Below are 20288 nucleotides of genomic sequence, written 5' to 3' on the forward strand. Positions count from 1 at the left end.
ACATCAGTGGATTACAAGGCTTTTCCCAGCATGGCTCCATGACGGAGCCTGCAGGTCAACACAGGGGTAGAAGAGTGCAGTGAGGGCATTCACCAAGTACTGCAGCTGGCTAACAATCCAAATGCAAGCAACATTTGTATTTTGCAATGAATGTTTTGCATGATGCAAACTTGATGTCTTTATTATGGATATGGCTGCTCTTTATGGGCCATATTTAGGCCTTTTAGGTTTACATTTGTGGTTTTGAGTGAATAATCTAGACAACTATTGGAGGGATTGCCCTGACATTTGGTTTTGTAATTTCCTCTTCCTCTTTGTTTACTCCAAAGTATTTTGTGCCCAGTACTTAATGACCAAAAACCTGCAATCCTAATCACATTCCCATCAGCCTTGGCTCTATTTTGTGCGTGATAGTGTGTAAATGTTCTCATGCTAATACATGGTGAAAATGCAAACATCGTACCTGCTAAACATTGCTACTTTGACATTGTTATTGTGAGTATGTTAACATAATGATGTTAGTATTTAGCTAAATGCAAAGCACTGCTGTGTCTATGTAAAGCCTCACTGAGCGGCAAGACTAACAAAATGTAGATTTGATGGTCTTATTACCTCGCCAACTGCACCTCACCATTCTGTCTGTATGCGACTATAGCATCAAGAGCTCTTGATTAAGCAGCACAAGTCATAGAAATAACTATATCAATTATTATGCAGAAAATACACATGACTCTATTATACATCTACCTAATTAGAAGCCTAATTTTTAAGACTCCCTCATTTTTTTGATATACTGTGTCCTAAAATATTCCCATTATTATCTTCATCCACTTCTGACTGTAATTGTTTCTGTTTTCGCTTTGTAAAGTTCTCTATCTTCAACATTGCTAACATAATGTGAAGAAATATGTGTGGGTATCTGCTGTATATGATGGCTTAAATTAAAAACTCAAGTAAAGTTGTGTTTTTTATCACTACTGACAATCTACACACATGATGAAAACAGCAAGAAATGGTTCCTTAGTTCAAACAAAACGACTGAAACCATAAATTCATTTTTGAAAAAAAACTTTTACTTGAAATATCAATATATTCTCAGAAAGTATAAATAATGATTTATGATTGATTTCAATTTTATACAAAAATAATACATTAAGAAGGGGGTGGGGTGGGGGGGGGGGAATCATGTCCTGTCACACAAGTATGAGTGCCCTCTGACCAGATGGCAGTAGATGTAGTTATAACAGTCACAAACCAACCAACATAATAATAACAACGTAATGACCTAATATTGAACAGGAGACTGGATCTACCATACCTGCGTTATGATATGCACTGTTTCTGCTTCCATTTCTGATCAAATTTATCTTTTTGTCCAGTTATAGTGGAAAGAAAACTTAAATTGGTCCCCGTCTCACACTCTCCCACCATTCACCAGCTACTCTGGGACTGTGAGTGTCTAATACTGTCAGTGTGGGTGTCTGAACCCTCAGCGACTGCTCCTCTCCCCCAGCGTTCATGTCTTTGTGGATTCCTGTTTGATTAGAGTTGCCGCTGTCACAACATTGTTGGCTTTCATGTCAAATTGCCAGACTATGATGACTGTTTTGTTTCTGGATACTTGTCAATGTTTTCATTCTACCCCGGGGGGTCCTACGCCATGATTTACAGTATGATGAGGAGTATTATTAACAATATTTGTCCTTTTTTGTATCTCTTCACATTGCAGCAGGAAGTGGGAGAGGGAAGGGAGGGTGAGTCCCATTCCTGAAATTCACCTGAACCAGTGTGCAAACAACAGCTAGAGGTTTCCATGGAGGCAAAGGACCACATTTAAAGTGTGTGAGTCACCCCCACCACTTCCCCCTTTACGGCAAGACCTGGTTTACAGATATAGCAGGCTCGCTTTTGAGACATGACAAATATGAGCCGTACCTAAATTCAAACTCTTATCCTCTGCTGTATTTGTTACACATCTGTCTACTTGTGTGTCATTTTACAGGCAGCTTTGTCAAAAGCTCCAGCTCCAGTTTATAATAATTGTTGGTGCCTTCACTGATGGTGCATATTCATTTCTAGTCTCACATGTGTGGAGCTCTGTGCAGAATCCAGTTATAAAAAGCATTGCATACACCTAACAGACGCATTGCATAGTCCTTTCAAGATTGTCAAAGTCTTTTCAATCACAGTATACACATTGAACAACTCGAGATGATGAATCCCCCCGAGCAAGAAACTCTGCACAATCACTAGTGCAGTAAACTGAGTGTGTGACAGAATAAAATGGAAGACTCCTTTTCAGCCCAGTAAGAATGTCAAATCGCTAATGTATGCACAAGATCAATACAAGGTTATTGTGATTGTCACACAGTTCAAAGTCCTGGGGAGCATGATTTGTGTGGACCGTCAAAAGGCATCCAGGAACTTGGTTTGAGTGAATCACCTTCACCAAGTCTGTCAACCTTCACAGAGGTGTATCACTGTCTCTGTTGGTGTCAGTGGATCTTCATATTTCCACCTTAAATCACAGTTTAGTATAAGCCCACCCTAAGCTTTTATTCAGGTCCATGCCATGTAGTTCAAGAGCGGTTTTTGGTGCTTGGTGTTTGTTCCTTTGTAATGTCACAGAAGGGATGACTGTCTCTTACAAATTTTTTTGAAAAGGGGCTTGAAAATTGAATACTGTTTTCAAAGATTAAAAGAATTTGTCCTTGTTGATCATTTGTGTGTGACAGAGGGGAATCCAGTCTCCTCACTTTCAGGTGCAGTGAGTTGTTTTTTGTTTTTTTTCCTCTGTCCCATTTCTCATTTTCACCGCCAAGCCCAACATCGTCACTCTTCTCGTTTGTTGACTGACTCATCATCCAGCGCACCGTTGCTGGTTATTAAGAGTTGTCATGGTTACCGCAGTGAGAGGGTGGAAAAATGTGCTCCAGTTGCTGGGCACTGAGGAAGTCAGGTGGACGCTCTCACCAAGCTTGAAGAGGACACTGAAAGAGAAAGCGAGAGAGAGAGAGAGGACAAAATGTCAGACAAAGCAGGCCTGCGTTATGTAAAACAATAAATACAATCTGCCCTGTGCTGTATCACAGGTGTATATGTGCATCATTTCCAAAGCTTCCTGAGAGCAACCTGACAAATGAAACCTATGTAAATACGTCACCCCTGCACCTTCATGTGCCACACCTGACCAAATAAATTCCTCATCCCTCTTCTCCTGACGCTGAAAAGCCTTGTTTCCATTGAAATGGTCTCTCTCTTTTTTTTCTTTTTTTTTTTTTAGATTGTTTGTGGAATTTATTTTCCTCTTGCCTCTCCTGGGGTGGAGGCTGCTGACCCTGGTGTGACCCTACAGCCAGCAAACAGCTTCACCTGATAAAGCTGACCTGTAGCTAAGACCTGAGTCATTAGAAACTGGGCTGTGAGCAGAGGTGAGTTTTAAACAGTCTCAGGTATAATGGAGGGTTCTTAGTAAACAATGAGTGTTACAAAGCCTGAGCATGTTGGTCATGTCATGAGAAGAAGGCTGCCCCGTCCAAATAACGTCCTGATAAGAAAATACCTGGGAGAGTCTGCTCACTAATTGCTCTCTAAATAAACGGGTTTGAGAAATGTCGGAGCGTGGTGTTGTGCATAGCCAGTATGGGACAGTAAGTACTTCTTATTAACTTTCCATTTTATGTTACTTTATACTTCTACTTCATTTGCTGCACTTTTTATTACATATTGGGACAGGTGCAGTTACTAGTTGCTATGCAGGTTAAAATACATAAACCTAATACAATGCAAAGATCACATCAGTTGCCTTGTGACTCTTTATTTTACCCAAAAAATAAAGCAAAAAACTTCCCAGATGGTTTTATTATAAATAGCTGTCCAGGGCATCAGTATTTCACAAAAAATAGAACATTTGAAAAATATTTATTAAAATAAATGCAAATCTGTGTTACAGTGCTTTGCTTTTGCGTTTTTTACTCTCCCATTAATTATTTCACACCCCCTAAGATTCATCTGAAGACCATTGTGACACTCAACTAAACAACTTGTGATATAGGAAATAGTTCAAACTAGCCAAAAATAGTAAAAGTCAACCATCTACAGCAGTAAAATGCTTCTTCTATATTGATAAGTCAGTCATAATTTTCTTCAGTATGCGTACATTTATATTAATAGTGGGACTTTAAATGCAGGAATAGTTACGTAATCCACCACTAGGTACAGCTTTTAGCACAAGATACATCTCAATTGTGTTGTAAAAGTTTAGTAGATGAACTGAAAGGTGCCTATTTCATAGCCTCTGAGAGATTTTGTGTGACTTCCTGACTACACAGAGAATACACCACGCTCTGAGCTTTCATCCCATCAACCCATCAGTCTGTCAGTAGCAGCACGGCAGTACAAGCACTCTGCCTCAGCGTGGGAAATTGAGCGTGTGAAAGCACCGTGGACAACATTTCAGGCTAGAGCGATCACCGAGAGCAGGGAGAAGTCGGAAAGAGGAAGAGACGTAATTACTGACCCAAAAAAAAAAAAAGAAAATAAGAGAGAGAGAGAGAGAGAGAGAGAGAGAGAGAGAGAAGCCTCCACCCCCACTAGGCCCATCTCATCTCCAGCCTCACTGTAGCATGGAGGAAAGCAGAAGGACACCAGGAACTTTGATTAACAGTGGGGCTCATTTCCTGATCGCAGAGGTAACTCTCACCAGGGAGAGGAAAGTGAAAGGAGGGTGCATTAATCAAGGGCCGTTCAGGCTGAGGGAACAGGTGATTGATTAGACGGCTGTTTAAGAGGAAATAGGAATTCTGAGGAGTATACTATCCATGTTTCTGTCTTGTCTGTTACTCTGAAGTAAAATGAAAGCATTTGATCTTAAACATCAGCTAGTAAAGGCTTTAAAAGTAAAAAAAACAAAACAGCTTCAACTATATCAAATTATTTGACTACTTGTGCAGTTCTGGTGATATTACTCATTTAAACTGTGTGACTGAACTGATAAAATTGTATTTACCCAGGAGAGACCCCCGAGTTGCACCATCTTGTTTACGGGAGCGTCCTAATGTGACAGGAATTAAACAAGTCAACACACAGTCATAACACACACACTTCTTCCTGTACCGAATCTAGTTCCTGTTGTCAGTGTGTGCTGTGATGATGTTAATCATCTCAATCAGAATCAGTTGAAGGTGCTGTACTCCACAACAGCATTACAGCAAAAATGGCAATAATAATAACTCACATTTACGGCTGATTCACATGCAAATAGCAAGATAATGATTACAGATGCTGGATTTTGGACTAAAATTTGCAGACAGGCAGAAAAAGTTCAGATGGTGTGTCTAACTGTGGCTAGTGTGATGTGTTTTGCCATGTGGGATAAAGACTGACCGTCTTGCTTGAGGACATGGAGCTGAGGGTGCTGATGCTGTTGGCGTCTGTGACCACCATGGCCGAGGGGAAGCGTGACGGGTGGGAATATTGCGGGGGTTCCTGCTTGTGAGGGTACACTGCAGAAGAAAAGTAAGACAAATAATTAGATTAGCAAACACATTTCAAGACCAATATCAGGTTTAAAACTACTCTATAACATCTTATTGATAACAAGAACGAGCTGTTTTAAAATATTCAATATCTACAGGTTATGTAATAGGATGTTAAAAAAGTTGAATAGGTGAACTGAAAGAGTGTGAAAAGACAACTTTAAGAGAGCACAAGACGATTAACAGGAAATTTTTTTTAAATGACTTACGAAGCCTCTACAAATTTGAACTTAAATAATTTGAGAAGGAATAGTTACTGTTTCATACCAATGTCACATAGACATTGCTTTTTCCAGATCCATATTTTAATTCTGGGGCTCTACTGGAATATCTTTGCATGATTTCAGTTCAGCCTATGTCTGATATGATTTAGCTCCTGTCCTACAGTAGTTGGATTTTCCTTCTTTTTGCAATTCTTTGCATGGAATATAAACTTCACAAATCCAATGTTATAACAGTATATAAATAACTGAAAATCACAAAAAACAAGATATTTCCCCTTTAAGGCTTAAGGTACTACTTAAGGTTGGGAACAACTGACATATTTGATTTACAAAACTGACTTGAAGGCTCGTTTACAAAGAATAAGACAGCAGAACTGTTACTTACTGTGTGAGTGTGTGACAGTAGCCATGAATGGCTGCTGGCTCATGTGGCTGGGAGACTGCTGCATCAGGCTCTGCTGGTGTGGGCTGTGAAGCTGCTGGGTAAACTGCACCGGCTGCAGCGCTGCCAGGCTGCCCGCCACACTGTTGATCACTGGCACTGTCTGAGACTGCGACGTGTTTAAACCTGACGAGACACAACCAGATCTCGGTCATTTCAGATCAAATGAAAGCCATCTCATGATAAAATAGAGTCATAGTTTTTACACTGAATTTTCTGTGTTTAGTCATATGGAGGGATAGAGGACTTACTCTGTGCTATAGCCATGACTCCAGAAAGAGGCATGATGAGGTTCTGTGACTGCTGATGGCTGTGATGGGAACTGTGGATGTTGGTCAGTGTGCTCACAGGGGGAAGTCCTCCACCTGAACCCGAAATCTGAAACAAGATACAAAATAAATAAACATATAAAATTGCAACACAGTTTTGCTGCTGTAGTATTTGTTATAACAGACTACAAGTTATGGAGGCTGGAATATCTGCTAAGTAAATTCACTTTAAATGTATGTACAACGTGAAACAGATGTTTGCTGCTAAACAAACAACAGACACTAATGTTGACTTAGTTCTGATTCTTTTGTATAACACTGAGCTTGTGTAACTCCACTCATACACAGCACACAAGAAAATACTGATAAGGAACAGAAAAAAAAATCATATGAAAAATGTCTGTATGGAAGACTGAAGTGTGTGTGTGAATTTTTGTTGCGAATGTACATTGACAGATGGTTTGTATGGTTTGTATCTGCAGGTTGGTTTATATAAACACTTTACTGCAAATTTGAAGAAAAACAAACTGGATTGTACAAAACAACACAACTATCTATCCATTTACAGTAATTATCTAATAGTTATCTGGATCGAGACCCTCCCACCTGGCCAGACGCACATCTGCAAATAAGGAACTGTCAGCTCTGCCCTGCTGCACAGCCTGTCCTTGCTGTGAGTTTGTCACATAATGTTGCTCCAAAGAGCTATGAACTTACAGCAATATTAGTGTCTGTTTATTAGTGTTTAGTGTGTTAGTGTTTATTTATGTGTGTTTTGACAGTAAATCACACTTTCTATACTGTACTAAAAGTATGTTGCAATATTTCTCAAACATTATGGGTCTATGCACAGGTTTCCTTGTCACTGATCAAATATTGGACTAGGGCAGAGGGGAGAAACTCTGAAGAAGGAAAAACAATCTGACATAATCAAATGTTGGCGTCATTTCTCCGGCAGAACAAGCAACTCCACCTGTGTCTCATCTTTCAAGGCATTTAATCAATAAGAACAGAATGTTTCTTTGTCAGGTTTATTGGCTGAGCAATGAACATGCCTGGTGCACTCTGGTGAAGGTTGAGTGTGACTCCAGCCATGGCCTGCCACCTCGACTCCACCTTCCAAACAGAGCAGCACAATGTGCTAATTGTTGGCTCTTGCCAGTAGGTCCACTGGAGAGGAGGTTCAGGACCTGCTTTGTACGTTTATGCTAAACACAGACCGGCTCTTATCTAATCTGAGGCCACGAAGGCCCAGGTGTGTTCACTCACCATCTTGGCGTCAGGTGACAGCAGACTGTGGCTGGGGTCCAAACCTCCCGGAGACACCTGCTGGAGCACCGACTGGCTGGTCGCCATGGCGTTGCTACTATGGTGACTGATGGTTGTGGAGGACGTGACCTCACCGGGTCCTTGGCTGTAGCGCACTGAGAGAGAGAAAGAGAGACACAGAGAGTTAGTTTCAGCTGTCTTGGCTCACAGCCACTGTGTCCTACAACTACTACACTTATATAGGGCAGAAAGATAGTGGCACAGGCCTCGTTCTGTGGTGAGCAGCGCCGCTCTCATTCCGACCAACCAATCTCACCTGCTCTTTGACTCAGATGGGGGGAGGATAGAGCAAACAAACACATTGACCCGTCCATGCTCCTATCTGCTTAGCTCAGCCAAGGCCATTCATTGTGTACACGCACTCGCTACAGCAAAACTCCCATCAGACTTTCCATTTAGCATACAAATGAAGTTCCTAATAATGTCAGTATAATTTCACCTTTTTCACAGTGAATAAAAACAAAGCTCTTCTTTTAGTGCCATCACTTAATCTTATGTCTAGACTACTTTTTGTCTCCCACTGGAAGCCCAAAGGAATGCTTCGACCCTCCCCACAACCAACAATCAAATGCCTGTTTATCAATGCAAGCCCTCTCTGATACCAACAGAGTAAACATTACACAATTACAAGCAATGTCAAACACATTCTTATCCTGTGGTCTCAGCCTCACACAGACAGAAAGAGCGTCCCTCCCTCAATGTGACAGTGCAGAGACAGACTATGTTTGCACTCAAATCTCCCATCTTCCCTGAGCCCTCTGTCCATGACCCAGGTGTGACTGCCTGAACGCTCCACTGAAGTCGGTCAGACATGACAGAATGCATTGATATACAGCCTTTTCAAGATAAAAAAGAGGGAGAGGCACTGACACTAAATGTGACCAATGGGAAGGTCATTGATTCCTTGTCACCACTGGGAACTGGAACAGGATGTGTTTGCAGATCTGAAAGTTTGCTTCAGGTGTCAAAGAAAACAAAACAGCAATCATTTTTGACAGAGGAAATCCTAAACGATCATCAGTCTTTAAGCTTTTTGATGATTAACTTGTATCAACTGCATTGCAGCAGAATTAGTAAAAATCTTGCATAAGATGCCATGCATGTAAAGAAATAGTTCAGTTCTAGGATAAGAGTGGCATAGTTCTTCTTATCCAACTCGAAGAAGAAAAGCAAATATCCCAAAATGTTGAATTGTTGTGTCTGAAGCAAAGACAGACACCGTATTTCATTATCTAAGTACCTGTCCTCCATTTTGTCCAGCCCACAGACTTCATATTGTCCTCTCCAACATACTCGCAACCCCACAACACTCCACCGTGCCTTGTAAACACTGACGCAGAACAATAAAGCACTCCATTGGACTCATGACCCCCATTGCCACACAATAGAGTAGGACTCATAAAAAAACAGTTATCTCAAAGCTGGGCGACCTCTTAAAGTGTCAGAGGGAGAAAAGGATGCTATTCAAGCCACTTTTTTTTATCTTTGGTCGTTGCAGTGATTCTAGCTGCAGGGAACTTTGGAGTAAGAGACTCCTGAGTTTCTAGAAAGCTAAGTTAAGAGACGGCTTCTACCATCATTTCACTAAAAGACTCTGTAAAGCTTAGACTTTGCTCTGATATGATGGCACAATCCTCATAGAATCAAGGACTGCTCTTTGAAGGCAGGGGGAGGGCGAGAACTTCAGAAGGGGAGTGGTAGCAAGAGGCTTGAGCAGGTTTAAAAGGCTCTAGCTCCCTGTGTGACCCATGTAATATCAAAGCCTGCCTCCCCAACCCCAGGCAGTGCCCATTGTAGTGCTGCTGCATATAACAGACCTCCTGGGTCTCTGCAGGACGTATCCAGTCTCTTTTTTGTGGCTCTCTGGGAGACACAGTCAGTGCAAGTAGAAAGTGCAGAGCTAAGCCATCTTCTCTGTGAGTGTGTCCCTGTTCCAAGCTAGCCTGAGGTGACAGAAAGCAACGCAACCCACGGATAATCCCCCCTGCTAATGTATCTGATCTGGAACTTCTGAGTCTGCTAGTTTTTTTTAAAGTGCAGGATGCAGCTCAGCTTACATAGCACTGGCTCAATTTCATGGTGCTTTCGCCTGCATTAGCATTATTTTAGTATAAGAAAATCACAAGTTTCTAAACTCAGTGCATTTTTTTATCAAATCAATCACCCAAAGAAGCTGTGCAGGATTTGTCAGGTGCTGTTTGTATACACATTCAAAGTTGTTCCATCCTTTCCGGCTTAATGACACAAGAGAGAGAGAAAGAGAGAGAGAGAGCAGCAGTGGTTGAGCGAGCTAGAGAGTGAATGAATGAGAGTGAGTGGTGGCAGCAAGAACAAAGTACTGAATCGTATAAATAAAACATAATTTTCTGATTGTTTCACAGCGGTGGATTTCATATGAATGAAAATCCAGCAAAAAATCCATCTGGCTTCAACCTGTCCACTATGGCTTCTGTGTTTTGTGTGTGTGTGTAGCTCAGCCCCACCCTCAGTCAAACAGACACAGACCTGTTCTCTTCATACATCCATGACACAGACTGAAAGCAGAGGAGAGAGACCGAGACAGCGATATATAACCTGATCGTGATGCTGTGAGTCCCAACCTCACACCCTGACTGTTGCTTGGGGCTACACGCCCACTCCCCAAAGGCTGATACCAAGAAACAACTCAAACACAGCAAAATAATAAAACAATAAGAATATACAGACAGAATGCAGGGTCTTTGCAAATAAATACACTGCTACAAACTTCTAGTGGGCCATAAATGATGATTGAGCGAGATATACTTGAGTTTATACATTGTTTTGTTTTTTGTTTTTTGGGGAAAATCCTCTTTTAATTGCTTCATTCATGCTTCAAAGTGAAAGGCCCTAAATAAGATGGATTAGTTAAGCTCAGTAAACATTATTAGTGGTTGGACAGTAGGTAAATATTGCACAGGACAACACAGGTGTGTGCTAACAAAATATGTAATCTCCCTCAGATCAGTTTCATTTCTAAAGGTTAAAAAAAGGCTCTAATCAAAACTGCTTGTCACTGTTTGACTGTCTATCCAGTTGTGACCATCTATCCAACGAACCGTAACAGAATCAATAAAAACTCCCAAAGTAAGAGGAAATTCTTTGATTTGACCCAGCAGCGACCTTTCTCATATGACTGAAGGTGTGGCGACAATTTAAGGAGGGGGATTACTAGCTTTCTCTATAGGCGAAGAAGGGGTCATCAGTCCTGTCTGGCCAGAAAAGAGCCAATACCCCAGTGGACAGCTCCTGCTGCTCCAAGTCTGCGCCCAGCCTCAGCAACTATACTAATACCCATAAAGGTGGGGGGGGGCTTTAAAATCAGTCCTCCTTAAGGCCCAGCAGAGATAAATGAACCTAGGTTACAGTCACTGCAGTCTTCTAATACACCACAGACAATGGGACCCCCTGCCAAGCCAGAGTATAGAGAGTAGAAGTCAGAGGAGCCCCTTATCAAAGGCCTGGGAGATGTAGTAGCAAAGGATTTTAATTGTCCATTAAGCATGCATAATACAGGCCGTGCCCTAGCAACGCAATGAGACGCCCTGCTGGGATATTATTGTCAGGCCAGGGGCTGACACTGAAAAACAGCTGATGCTGTCGGCAGGATGCCAGCAGGACACCTTGTAAGCAGCCAGCTGAGGGTTTTTGGGGGAGCAAAGTGCTTTCCGCCAGCGACCCTTCCCTTCTGACGCTACAACCATATTGCTGACCCCTCTGCCTCCACAACCTGAGGTCAATGCCTGGTCAGGTGTTCTGAGCGACAACAACACAAAACTCAAGCAAACAGACAATCCACAAGTGGGACCAGTTTATCCAAAGGTAAAAGAGCAAGCCAAGGCAAACAACTTGTTTTCCCTTCAAAGCTCACCTCGTGTTCGGACACGAGAGGACAACAATAGGCTCTGAGTGAGTCTCTCAAATCACAGTTTTATGGAGGGTGAGTGATGGTACGGAGGGTAAATGCTCTGTGAAGCCTATCAGCTTTGTTTTTATGTCGTATACACCAGGTACACTCAGTCAATACTAATTACTGCGAATGCAAACAGCAGGTTGGGGTGAAATGGTCAGAGCAATACCACACAGCATTTCCTTGTTTTGGCAACTCTCAGAGAGGAGTCATTAGCAACCTGTATGGCGAGGGGGGTGGGGGGTGGGGGGGTGGTGATGGCGTAACGTTGAGGTGATCTGGATGTGTCTGTCCCCCTTCCCTGACCCAGGCCTGACCCTGGCCTGTCACAGGATTGCTACCCTTTGTGTCATGCTTCTCCATGCTGACTTTGGAGTGGAGATTGCAGGTACAATGTGGATTGTTCTCAGTGTGTTTTCAAAGATCAGAATAACAATGGCATTTGCTCAGCTCACTCACTCACGCTCATTGATCACTTGCCCCCTCTTTCTCTGCCACTCTGATCACATCAGCTGTGCTTCTGACAGGATTTTCACAAACAAAACCATGTACTTTTTGAAACCATTACTGAAAAATGTATCTCTAAATTGAAGTTAGGAAATATTTGTATGATTATTCTGTCACTAATCATGCTCTATTTGCTAACATAAGCAACAGTAGCATATAATATGTCCCATGTGCTCTCTGTGACGCTAAACTGCACGTTAAACAACGCTACCTGTCATCTTACTGGGAGGCGAAGCGCTGGTCTGGGGGTGATGTGGCGAGCTGTGTGACAGCAGAGGGTTGATGCTGTGGGTCGGGGTGTAGGCGTCCATGGCCAACTTCTGCCTGAAGGCTTCCTCTTTGCGTCGGTTGGCAAACCAGTTGTAGACTCGCACTTCTGTGACCAGGTTAGAGCCGAGGCCCTGAGCTTTGGACGGGGATACGCCTCTCTGGAGACACTCGGCTCTGCAGGAAACAAAATTGTACAAAGTGAGAAATTTGGACAGATATTGATATTTACTAGGAAGGTACAGGAAGTTGTCATGTTTGCCCACCTGTTGCATTCTTCTACCAGAGCTTCCCTCTCCTCTTTGCTGGGGTTCTTCTGCCTCTCATAGGCCTGGTAGAGGATCTGTTGTGACGCAGGCCCCCATTTGAAACGGTTACGTCTCATTTTCTTGCACGAGGGTTCACTGCCGACATCTTCACCGGGCTGACCCATGCCCTGACCGGTTGGGTTGTATTCTGGGAAAAAAAACACCGGATCCTGATTGCCTTTGTCTGACATATTGCTGCCAGAGCCTTGCACTGCCTGGTTGAACTCTGCAAAAATAAGAGGAGGCACATTTAATGAAAGTGGAACTGCTAAATATCATTATAATAATACTAATTATTATTATTAACACAGATAAGAGTGGTGTTTTCAATCTATAGATGCTGGTTTGTTGTTTCCTTTGGATGGAATATTACAAAGTACAACAAAAGAGTGAAGCATGCATTTTTTTCAATTATAACGCTCAATAACAGGATCTAGGACAGGCCTACTGCTGCATCCACTATCATGAGGAAATGTTCAATCCTTTGCAATATCCCTGCAGGTTTGAAACCCAAATAAAAAGCAAGCCAGGGCCAAGCTGTGAGAAACTCAAATATTAACTTACGTCTGAGAATTTCCCGCTGTTTCTTGACATACCAGGTGTAGAGGGCCGCTCGCTTCTGCGTTTTCATGGGCGTGCCTTTGTTGAGGTGCTGGGAGAGGTGAGACTGATTCAGCCCTGTGATGTCCACCACCTCCCGTTGGGGAATGTTGTGCTGCTGCATGTAACCTTTGATCATGCGGGCAGCACGCCATGGATCCTCTCTGTGGGTTCAGATAAAACACATAAGCAGAAAACATGACTCATTTCTCCTCTGACCTATGAGCAGCTACAGAGGGGAAAGTAGTAAAGAACAAAACCAGTTTTACACAGATTATATGGCTGAAATAAAGTTTTTTTATTCTACATCATACTATCAATTTACTATGAGTTGCATGAAGAAATGTTACATGTAGAAGGGAGAGATTTTAAGAACATGCTTTAGTTGATTTTAAAAGTGTATTTGCACCAATTACAAAGTCTAGAGACATAAAAACATTATGATCAAACACTCAGCCGCTCATGGACTTGTTCCTTCCCTCTAGTTTCACTGTTTTGCAAGGTCTCAAGTTTAAAAGGGGCTGTAACGATAGTAAGTACCCTCACAGACAACCCATTTATCATTGTTGCCCGTTCAATAGGCTGTAAATATTTTCAAAGGTTAGTTCAAGTGGATTCAGTGAGGTTGAGAAACTTGGACTTAGTATTTGTCGCCTAAACTCCTGATTTCAACCAGGAAACAAGTTAGATTAGTTTCAATTTGCAGTAAACTTCTGCTACAATGAAAATGTGACACAAATGTTCTCATCCATTTTTAAATAGACTGAAATTTTAAAATCTGGTTTTAAAAAAAATCTCTTAGGCGTAATATATGAATATATTGGTTAAACTATAGAGCCAATAAAGGATCAAACTCATGCCATAAAACAACAATATGTAAAATAGCTTTGATTAAAATTCTGTCATTGTCTTTACTAAAATGAGTCTTGATAAGATAATTTGAGGTCAGGATTACATGTCCATATGATGATGAATATGCTTTTAAAATTAGAGATGACAGCACATCTCAAATAAAATCAAAGTTCAAAGACATTTTTTTAAGGAATAACACCTAGACTTAATATATGAAGTAAACATTATTCTGTATCTCTACGTTTTTGTTTAGTTTTTTTCAGTGACGCTGTAACGGGGAAAAAAAACATTGTCTTTACCTTACAATCCGAGATTAGCGGGCCCAGACACACTGACATCCGTAATTATAGCAAATCTACACGCGTGTGTTTGTTTTGGAGAATGTGGAGGCCTACATCTCAGTCTGCTGGTTAAGTGGGAGATGTTAGTTTATAACTTTTGACAATGAATAACCAGATCTCCATTCACTCTAATCACACGCCACTGTGTATCTTTCAGTTGATGATTTATAGAATAAAATTAATAATAACTTAACTACACGTGGGTTCGTTTGGATTTTCTTCCGGCCCTGTTAGCCGACGATAGAGACTCAAATATTAGTTTTACAGTGAAACGAGTGGTTTGAGTGAGATAATTGGAAATAAATGGATTAGTGATGTCAAATTGCCATGATGGGTTTACTGTCACGTAAATAAAAGGAGAAAACAAAACTGCTTTATTTATAGTAATTAGTAAATGAGTTAATCAAACTGTATTATTAATAGTGCCTATTATCATTATTATTATTATTATTATTACTACTACTACTACTATTATTATTATTATTATTATTGTTATTATTATTATTATTATTATTATTATTAAATGATAGGCATATGCTTTCTTATTATTATTATCCAACGTGTTAGTCATATTTTTTATTCTAAATTCCCAGTCAGAAGTGTCTTCTTTCTATTGACTTTCCCCTGTTGTGGCCTCTTTGCCGGATATTTTATCGTTGAGAGGTGGAGTAAAGTTAATAATAAATAGATCTAAGTTCAGCTGATATTTTGGAAAGGTAAAGAAATAATAATCCATGTGGATAATTAGTAACCAGAATGTGAAAACGAAGCCGTGGCGGGTTATTTTAAAATTGTAAACAAAGAAAGGAATGATAGTTTAAAAAGTTTAGGTAAATTAAGGCCTAATTTTTCTTAATTTAAAATGAATTTTCTAACTTTTTAGAGTGTATAGCGCGCCGCACTTAATTAAGACTAAACTAGCAAGACATAATTTTCACTTTGTAGTTTCACATTCATATTGAGACGATTTTAGTAACTTGATCCACTTTTTAAATGAGACAAATGTAGCAGAAAAAACTTACGCCAACATGCGTTCCACCTCCGCCCTCTGCTCCGCGGCCTCCTCCGTATTGAGGGACTGGAGCTCCCTCAGGATCGGCGGCGTGTCGTAGTCGTCCCCGTCCTCGGAGCCCTCGTCCCCGGACAGCTTGCCCTTGCTGTGACCATTGGTGAGCGTGTGGAAGACGGGCTTCGTGTCCTGCTCTCCTGCGCTCATCTTGCCACTCTGCGGAGCAGCGGGAGACATGGGCAGGCTCTCCAGTTTTACTCCAAAGGCGGACGGGCTCGGGTCCATATCATCCAGGGCCTGGATCAGAACATCTTTGGTAACTCCTGAGTCCAGCAGGGCGCTGAGGAGCTCCTGCTGCAGGGATGTCAGCTTGGATACCATTTTAGAGAACATTAAAAAAACACAACATAGGCCTGCTGTGTGTGCGTGCTGGGGCAAAGAAAAAGGTGAAGAGAGAAAGAAAGAATATTTTTTTTAAACAGTAGAAAAAAGAAAAACTTCCTTTCTTCCTCTCTGGTCCAGTGTTGTGGGGAGTTAACCGCTGCTGACACCTGCTCCGAGAAGCTGCTTCACTTCCCTGTTGAGGGGAGGATGGAGTTACTTTGCCATGATGCTTTCTCAGTGCGGGGGAATATAAAACATGGTAATGAGTGGGCCGGCTGATGTAAATCCAGAGAATACGGCCCTCTCTGGGCTGAGGTAGACATGTGTTTACACTGCAGCACTGCTGCTTTTATTGGCTCCCCTTATCAGCAAAACTTTCATGGACTTTGGACCCTGTTGTATATGCCATAAAGACTTTTAAGAAAGGCGAGCTGCACATATCCACATCGCTGGATCAGATCTCCCAGTAGTGGCTTTATTTTTTCATACTTTCCGGGATACTTTCTGCTAGAAATAACTTATTAATCATATTTAATTTAATTATGCATTCATGTTTTTGTGTTTGTTGTTATTCTTTTTTGTCAATCTACGCCCACTAATTGAGTGACTCAAACTAGCCCATGTTATTATTTAAGACTTTAAGTCTTCTCATTAGGCTATCATTAGTTGGCTGCTACTAATGGGCTAATTATGTTCAGTAGGTGTTGATGGTGTTGTTAATGAGGTACTGGTGGCTATTTTCGCTGTGATTCAATTGTTTGTTTTATTTAATGAAACCCAATAATCTAATTAGGTCAAATATCTCACGTTATGTCTAGTTTTTTTTTATAATAAGGAGAAAACTGCCCCCCCCCCCCCCCCCCCCCACGACTAACTCTGGAAAAGAAGCCAAAGACCTTATAATATCCTTCCGGTGCTTTTTCTTTTTAAACGTATGGAAGACATGCTGCTTTCACATCATATCGTTTCCTAAAAAACAAAGATGATGTTATTAACAATACAGCAGCAATAACATTGTGACAACATGACATTATAGGCCAAAATTGAAATGCCTTAATCTCTTTTTTATTTCCAAATAAATAAAAGAAATGCCCTTCACAAACCTTCAATTCACTCAGGAGTTAAAGAAACTCTTAATCATTCATGTAGTACAGGAGCAGTTTGGGAGTATTAGAACAAAAAAGCAATACTTATAATAGAAGTGAGTTTACTTTCGTTCATCCTCCCATCACAGAGATGCAGGTATAACGGCTGCAGTGCGATGTTAAAGGCGTCCAATCTGACTTTAAAAGTCACACAAACACATTCAAATGAACGCTGTGAACTTTATTAAACATACTGAACATCAGCAAATCATATATGTAGTTTAAACATTGTAATTTGACAAAAGGTATTTAATAGGAATAAAATCGGGATAAATCCAGAAACGTAAAGCCACACTATGTGAACAACTGAGTTTTCTCATTGATGATGATTTTTATGCTGCAACAGTCGGGCTTTTTAAAGCTCTTCCATAAGTCTTAAAACTATTTACAGCGAGTTGAATCATAGCTTGACCTTTTAATAATACATCTTAATCTTCAGGCATCAATGACTCCTCCTGGGGCAACGACAAAGTATGCATAATATGGTAATTATGGTAAAGTAGATGAAATTGATAGATCGAGTAATTTGAGCACAGCAGGTCACATCATTTCACAATAAAGAAGAAGGAGACCTTTTAAAACACATTTTTATACATTATGAAAAAAACAGCATCTATACATCCACTGATGAGTGTGATATAGTTCACAGTGGTGGCATGTTGCACCTGCACTCTTATCTACAGTGGAACAAGGCCAACACTTTTGTAGAAACTATAAAATATATTGTACAACTTTATTGGTGATGTTTAAATTACCTTAAGATGGACTGTCTTTTAACCTTTATTCTCAATAAATATGGGATTTAAATGAGACTTCACTGTGAGGAGTGAAGGAATGTAACTAAGTACATTTACTCAAACGCTTCATTGTGTGCCACTTTACAAATATATCTTGAATTTTAAGTATAAATTCAAATTGCAATTTTTAATTGAGATATCTTCTAAAATATAGCCTATAAATATTGCAAAATGTATATTTTATATATATAGTCTGGATTACTCAACCTCAGAAAACTAAACTAATGTGCATCATGAGGGCTTTAAACTAATGAATATAAAGATTAAGAATACAATTCCAACGTTTTCATTTCATTAAATCTGAATGAAAAAAAAAAACATATTCTTGCTTGAGAGTTGGAGCTTGAAAACTGACCTGAGTTCAGGTCAAGGTGACTCCGGTACAACAGCTTATTTTCATGGCATCCATTGCCATAGAAACAGACATACAATATATTTTCAGCAAACCTATTTTCTGGAGCAAATGATCTTTTTAGGAATAGAAAATACAGTATTTGCTTGTTTATTTTTTGACAGTATTAAACTTTCTGTAAACAACAACAAAAATGTGTAGACAGAAGGCCTCCTCTGTGAATATGTATAGTGGTTTACAACAAGATACTTAGCCAATTATTGGTCAGACATGTAATCTTTCAGTGTAGTATCAATGTGGTTGATCATTAGTAATACACAGGATCACCCTCAGCCTATTAACACCAGACTGAGACTTTGTTGTGAATAATTTGTTTTGTTGTGATAATCCAAATGTGACTTTTTGAAGAATATTACACAAATTTAACAACTGAGATGTCCCAGTTACAATTTTGTGGAGATAAACAGGTGGCAACAAAATAACTTTAAAGTGCAAATCCACAGCTAAGCCCTAGAGACACACTTGAGTTCTGCATAATGTTTAATTAATGGTACTTTGTGCTCTATTGAGGCGAAGACCTTTTTTTCTCTTTCGGTTTGTGGTCTGTCATCTAAAAATCTTCTGCTTGGAGTGTCATTACACAGATTACACATACTCTCTTATCTGCTGCTACTATTGTTGTATAAAGTTAAGGTGAGATGCACACCTTAGCTGCCCTTCGCTCTAGTGTAAAGTGCCAGACGCTGTGTTATGTGGGTAAAGTTAATAGCTCAGTGGAAACAGACAAATTACAGTCTGTCTGCAGCTCTGTCATCTCCGGCGACACATTAATGACTCAATTGTTAGTTTTTAGGCCCCAAAGAAACTGATTGATTTTCTTAATACCTGAATAAATGGGCCATTTGTTGTCTGCCACCAAACCTTTTCGCACAATCGCAGAGTTCATGTAAGAGTTTGAAACTGAAGATAAGAATTCAATACCAACAAATTAGTCACATTTAATGAATTTGGCCCCATAGCAGAGTTGATAAATGACAACAATTGGAACAAAGTAACTGATTTTTCAACTAAAAAAGACTAAAAATACATGTGAGCATGTTTGAAGGAAGGAACAAACTAGTAACATTGCTTTTAACAGGCATACACACACACACACACACACACACACACACACACACACACACACACACACACACACACACACACACACACATGCACACGCATTTGTGCACGCATACACACACAAACTGAGATCTTGCCACCTGTGGATGACAACACACTGGCATTCATATTCTGGCACTTTCACATGTCTCCATTTAAAATCTGTCAACCATTAACAACAAATAATAACAAGCAGCAAAAACAGTTTATCCAGTACACTACCATCACGCCTGTTGTGTAAGCGGCCTGTGCACTGGAGCGCGGCGTGGAACACGGACTGCTCATTACGCCTTTTCACAGGCTGGTGACACACATGTTGAGCAACAAGGGACAGGGACCATCCTGAGCTGTCCCTGATTCTCCACCTGGTCATCCATCAGCAGGCCCCTCAGGCACAGACCAGCACTGAGATCATATATGATGTATACTGCCAAAATAAAGGATAAGACTGGTGATAGTGTGTATTTTTCTTACTGTCCATAGAACCAACAACAATCAACAATGAGGTAATCCCACTAACTAGTATATTATATGTAACTGATGGTAAGCCTATTCCTCCGTGCCATAGTACTCCACCGTCCAAAAAAGTTAAAAACCACAGTTGTTAATCTTCACTAGACCAAATGTGTATCTGCTGCCCAACAGAATGCTCTCTTTACTCCTATTTGAATACAGTTTGTTAACAGCCACAGTGCCCAGCTGTTTTAGGGCATTATTTTGCCTTTTTTTCAAATATATAAGTGTGCCTTGCCTTTAAAGATTGACATCTTCAGTAGGAGCTGATGGGTTTGAGTGCTTAAGGGTGATTAATACATTATTGTTTTTTGTGTTTTCGT

The 20288-nt window shown here is 40.6% G+C and overlaps 1 protein-coding gene across 2 annotated transcripts; it reads right to left on the minus strand.

The window, feature by feature from the left end:
* Positions 1–1057: 1057 nt before the first annotated feature.
* hnf1ba (HNF1 homeobox Ba) lies at positions 1058–16316 on the minus strand. Of its 2 annotated transcripts, none has more exons than XM_053320851.1 (10): positions 15627–16316; positions 13376–13575; positions 12770–13037; positions 12448–12680; positions 7742–7896; positions 6455–6581; positions 6147–6329; positions 5386–5504; positions 5009–5053; positions 1058–2990 (listed from the first exon to the last, which is right to left on the minus strand). In XM_053320851.1, the coding sequence occupies exons 1-10, from the start codon at positions 16004–16006 to the stop codon at positions 2970–2972; spliced, it is 1731 nt and encodes a 576-aa protein (XP_053176826.1). In that variant the 5' UTR covers positions 16007–16316; the 3' UTR covers positions 1058–2969. The 2 variants fall into 2 exon arrangements, with proteins under 2 accessions (XP_053176826.1, XP_053176827.1); XM_053320852.1 differs by having other exon boundaries at positions 12460–12680; positions 15627–16315.
* Positions 16317–20288: the final 3972 nt, after the last annotated feature.

Source organism: Scomber japonicus, chromosome 6, assembly GCF_027409825.1.
Source record: "Scomber japonicus isolate fScoJap1 chromosome 6, fScoJap1.pri, whole genome shotgun sequence".
Lineage (NCBI taxonomy): Eukaryota > Metazoa > Chordata > Actinopteri > Scombriformes > Scombridae > Scomber > Scomber japonicus.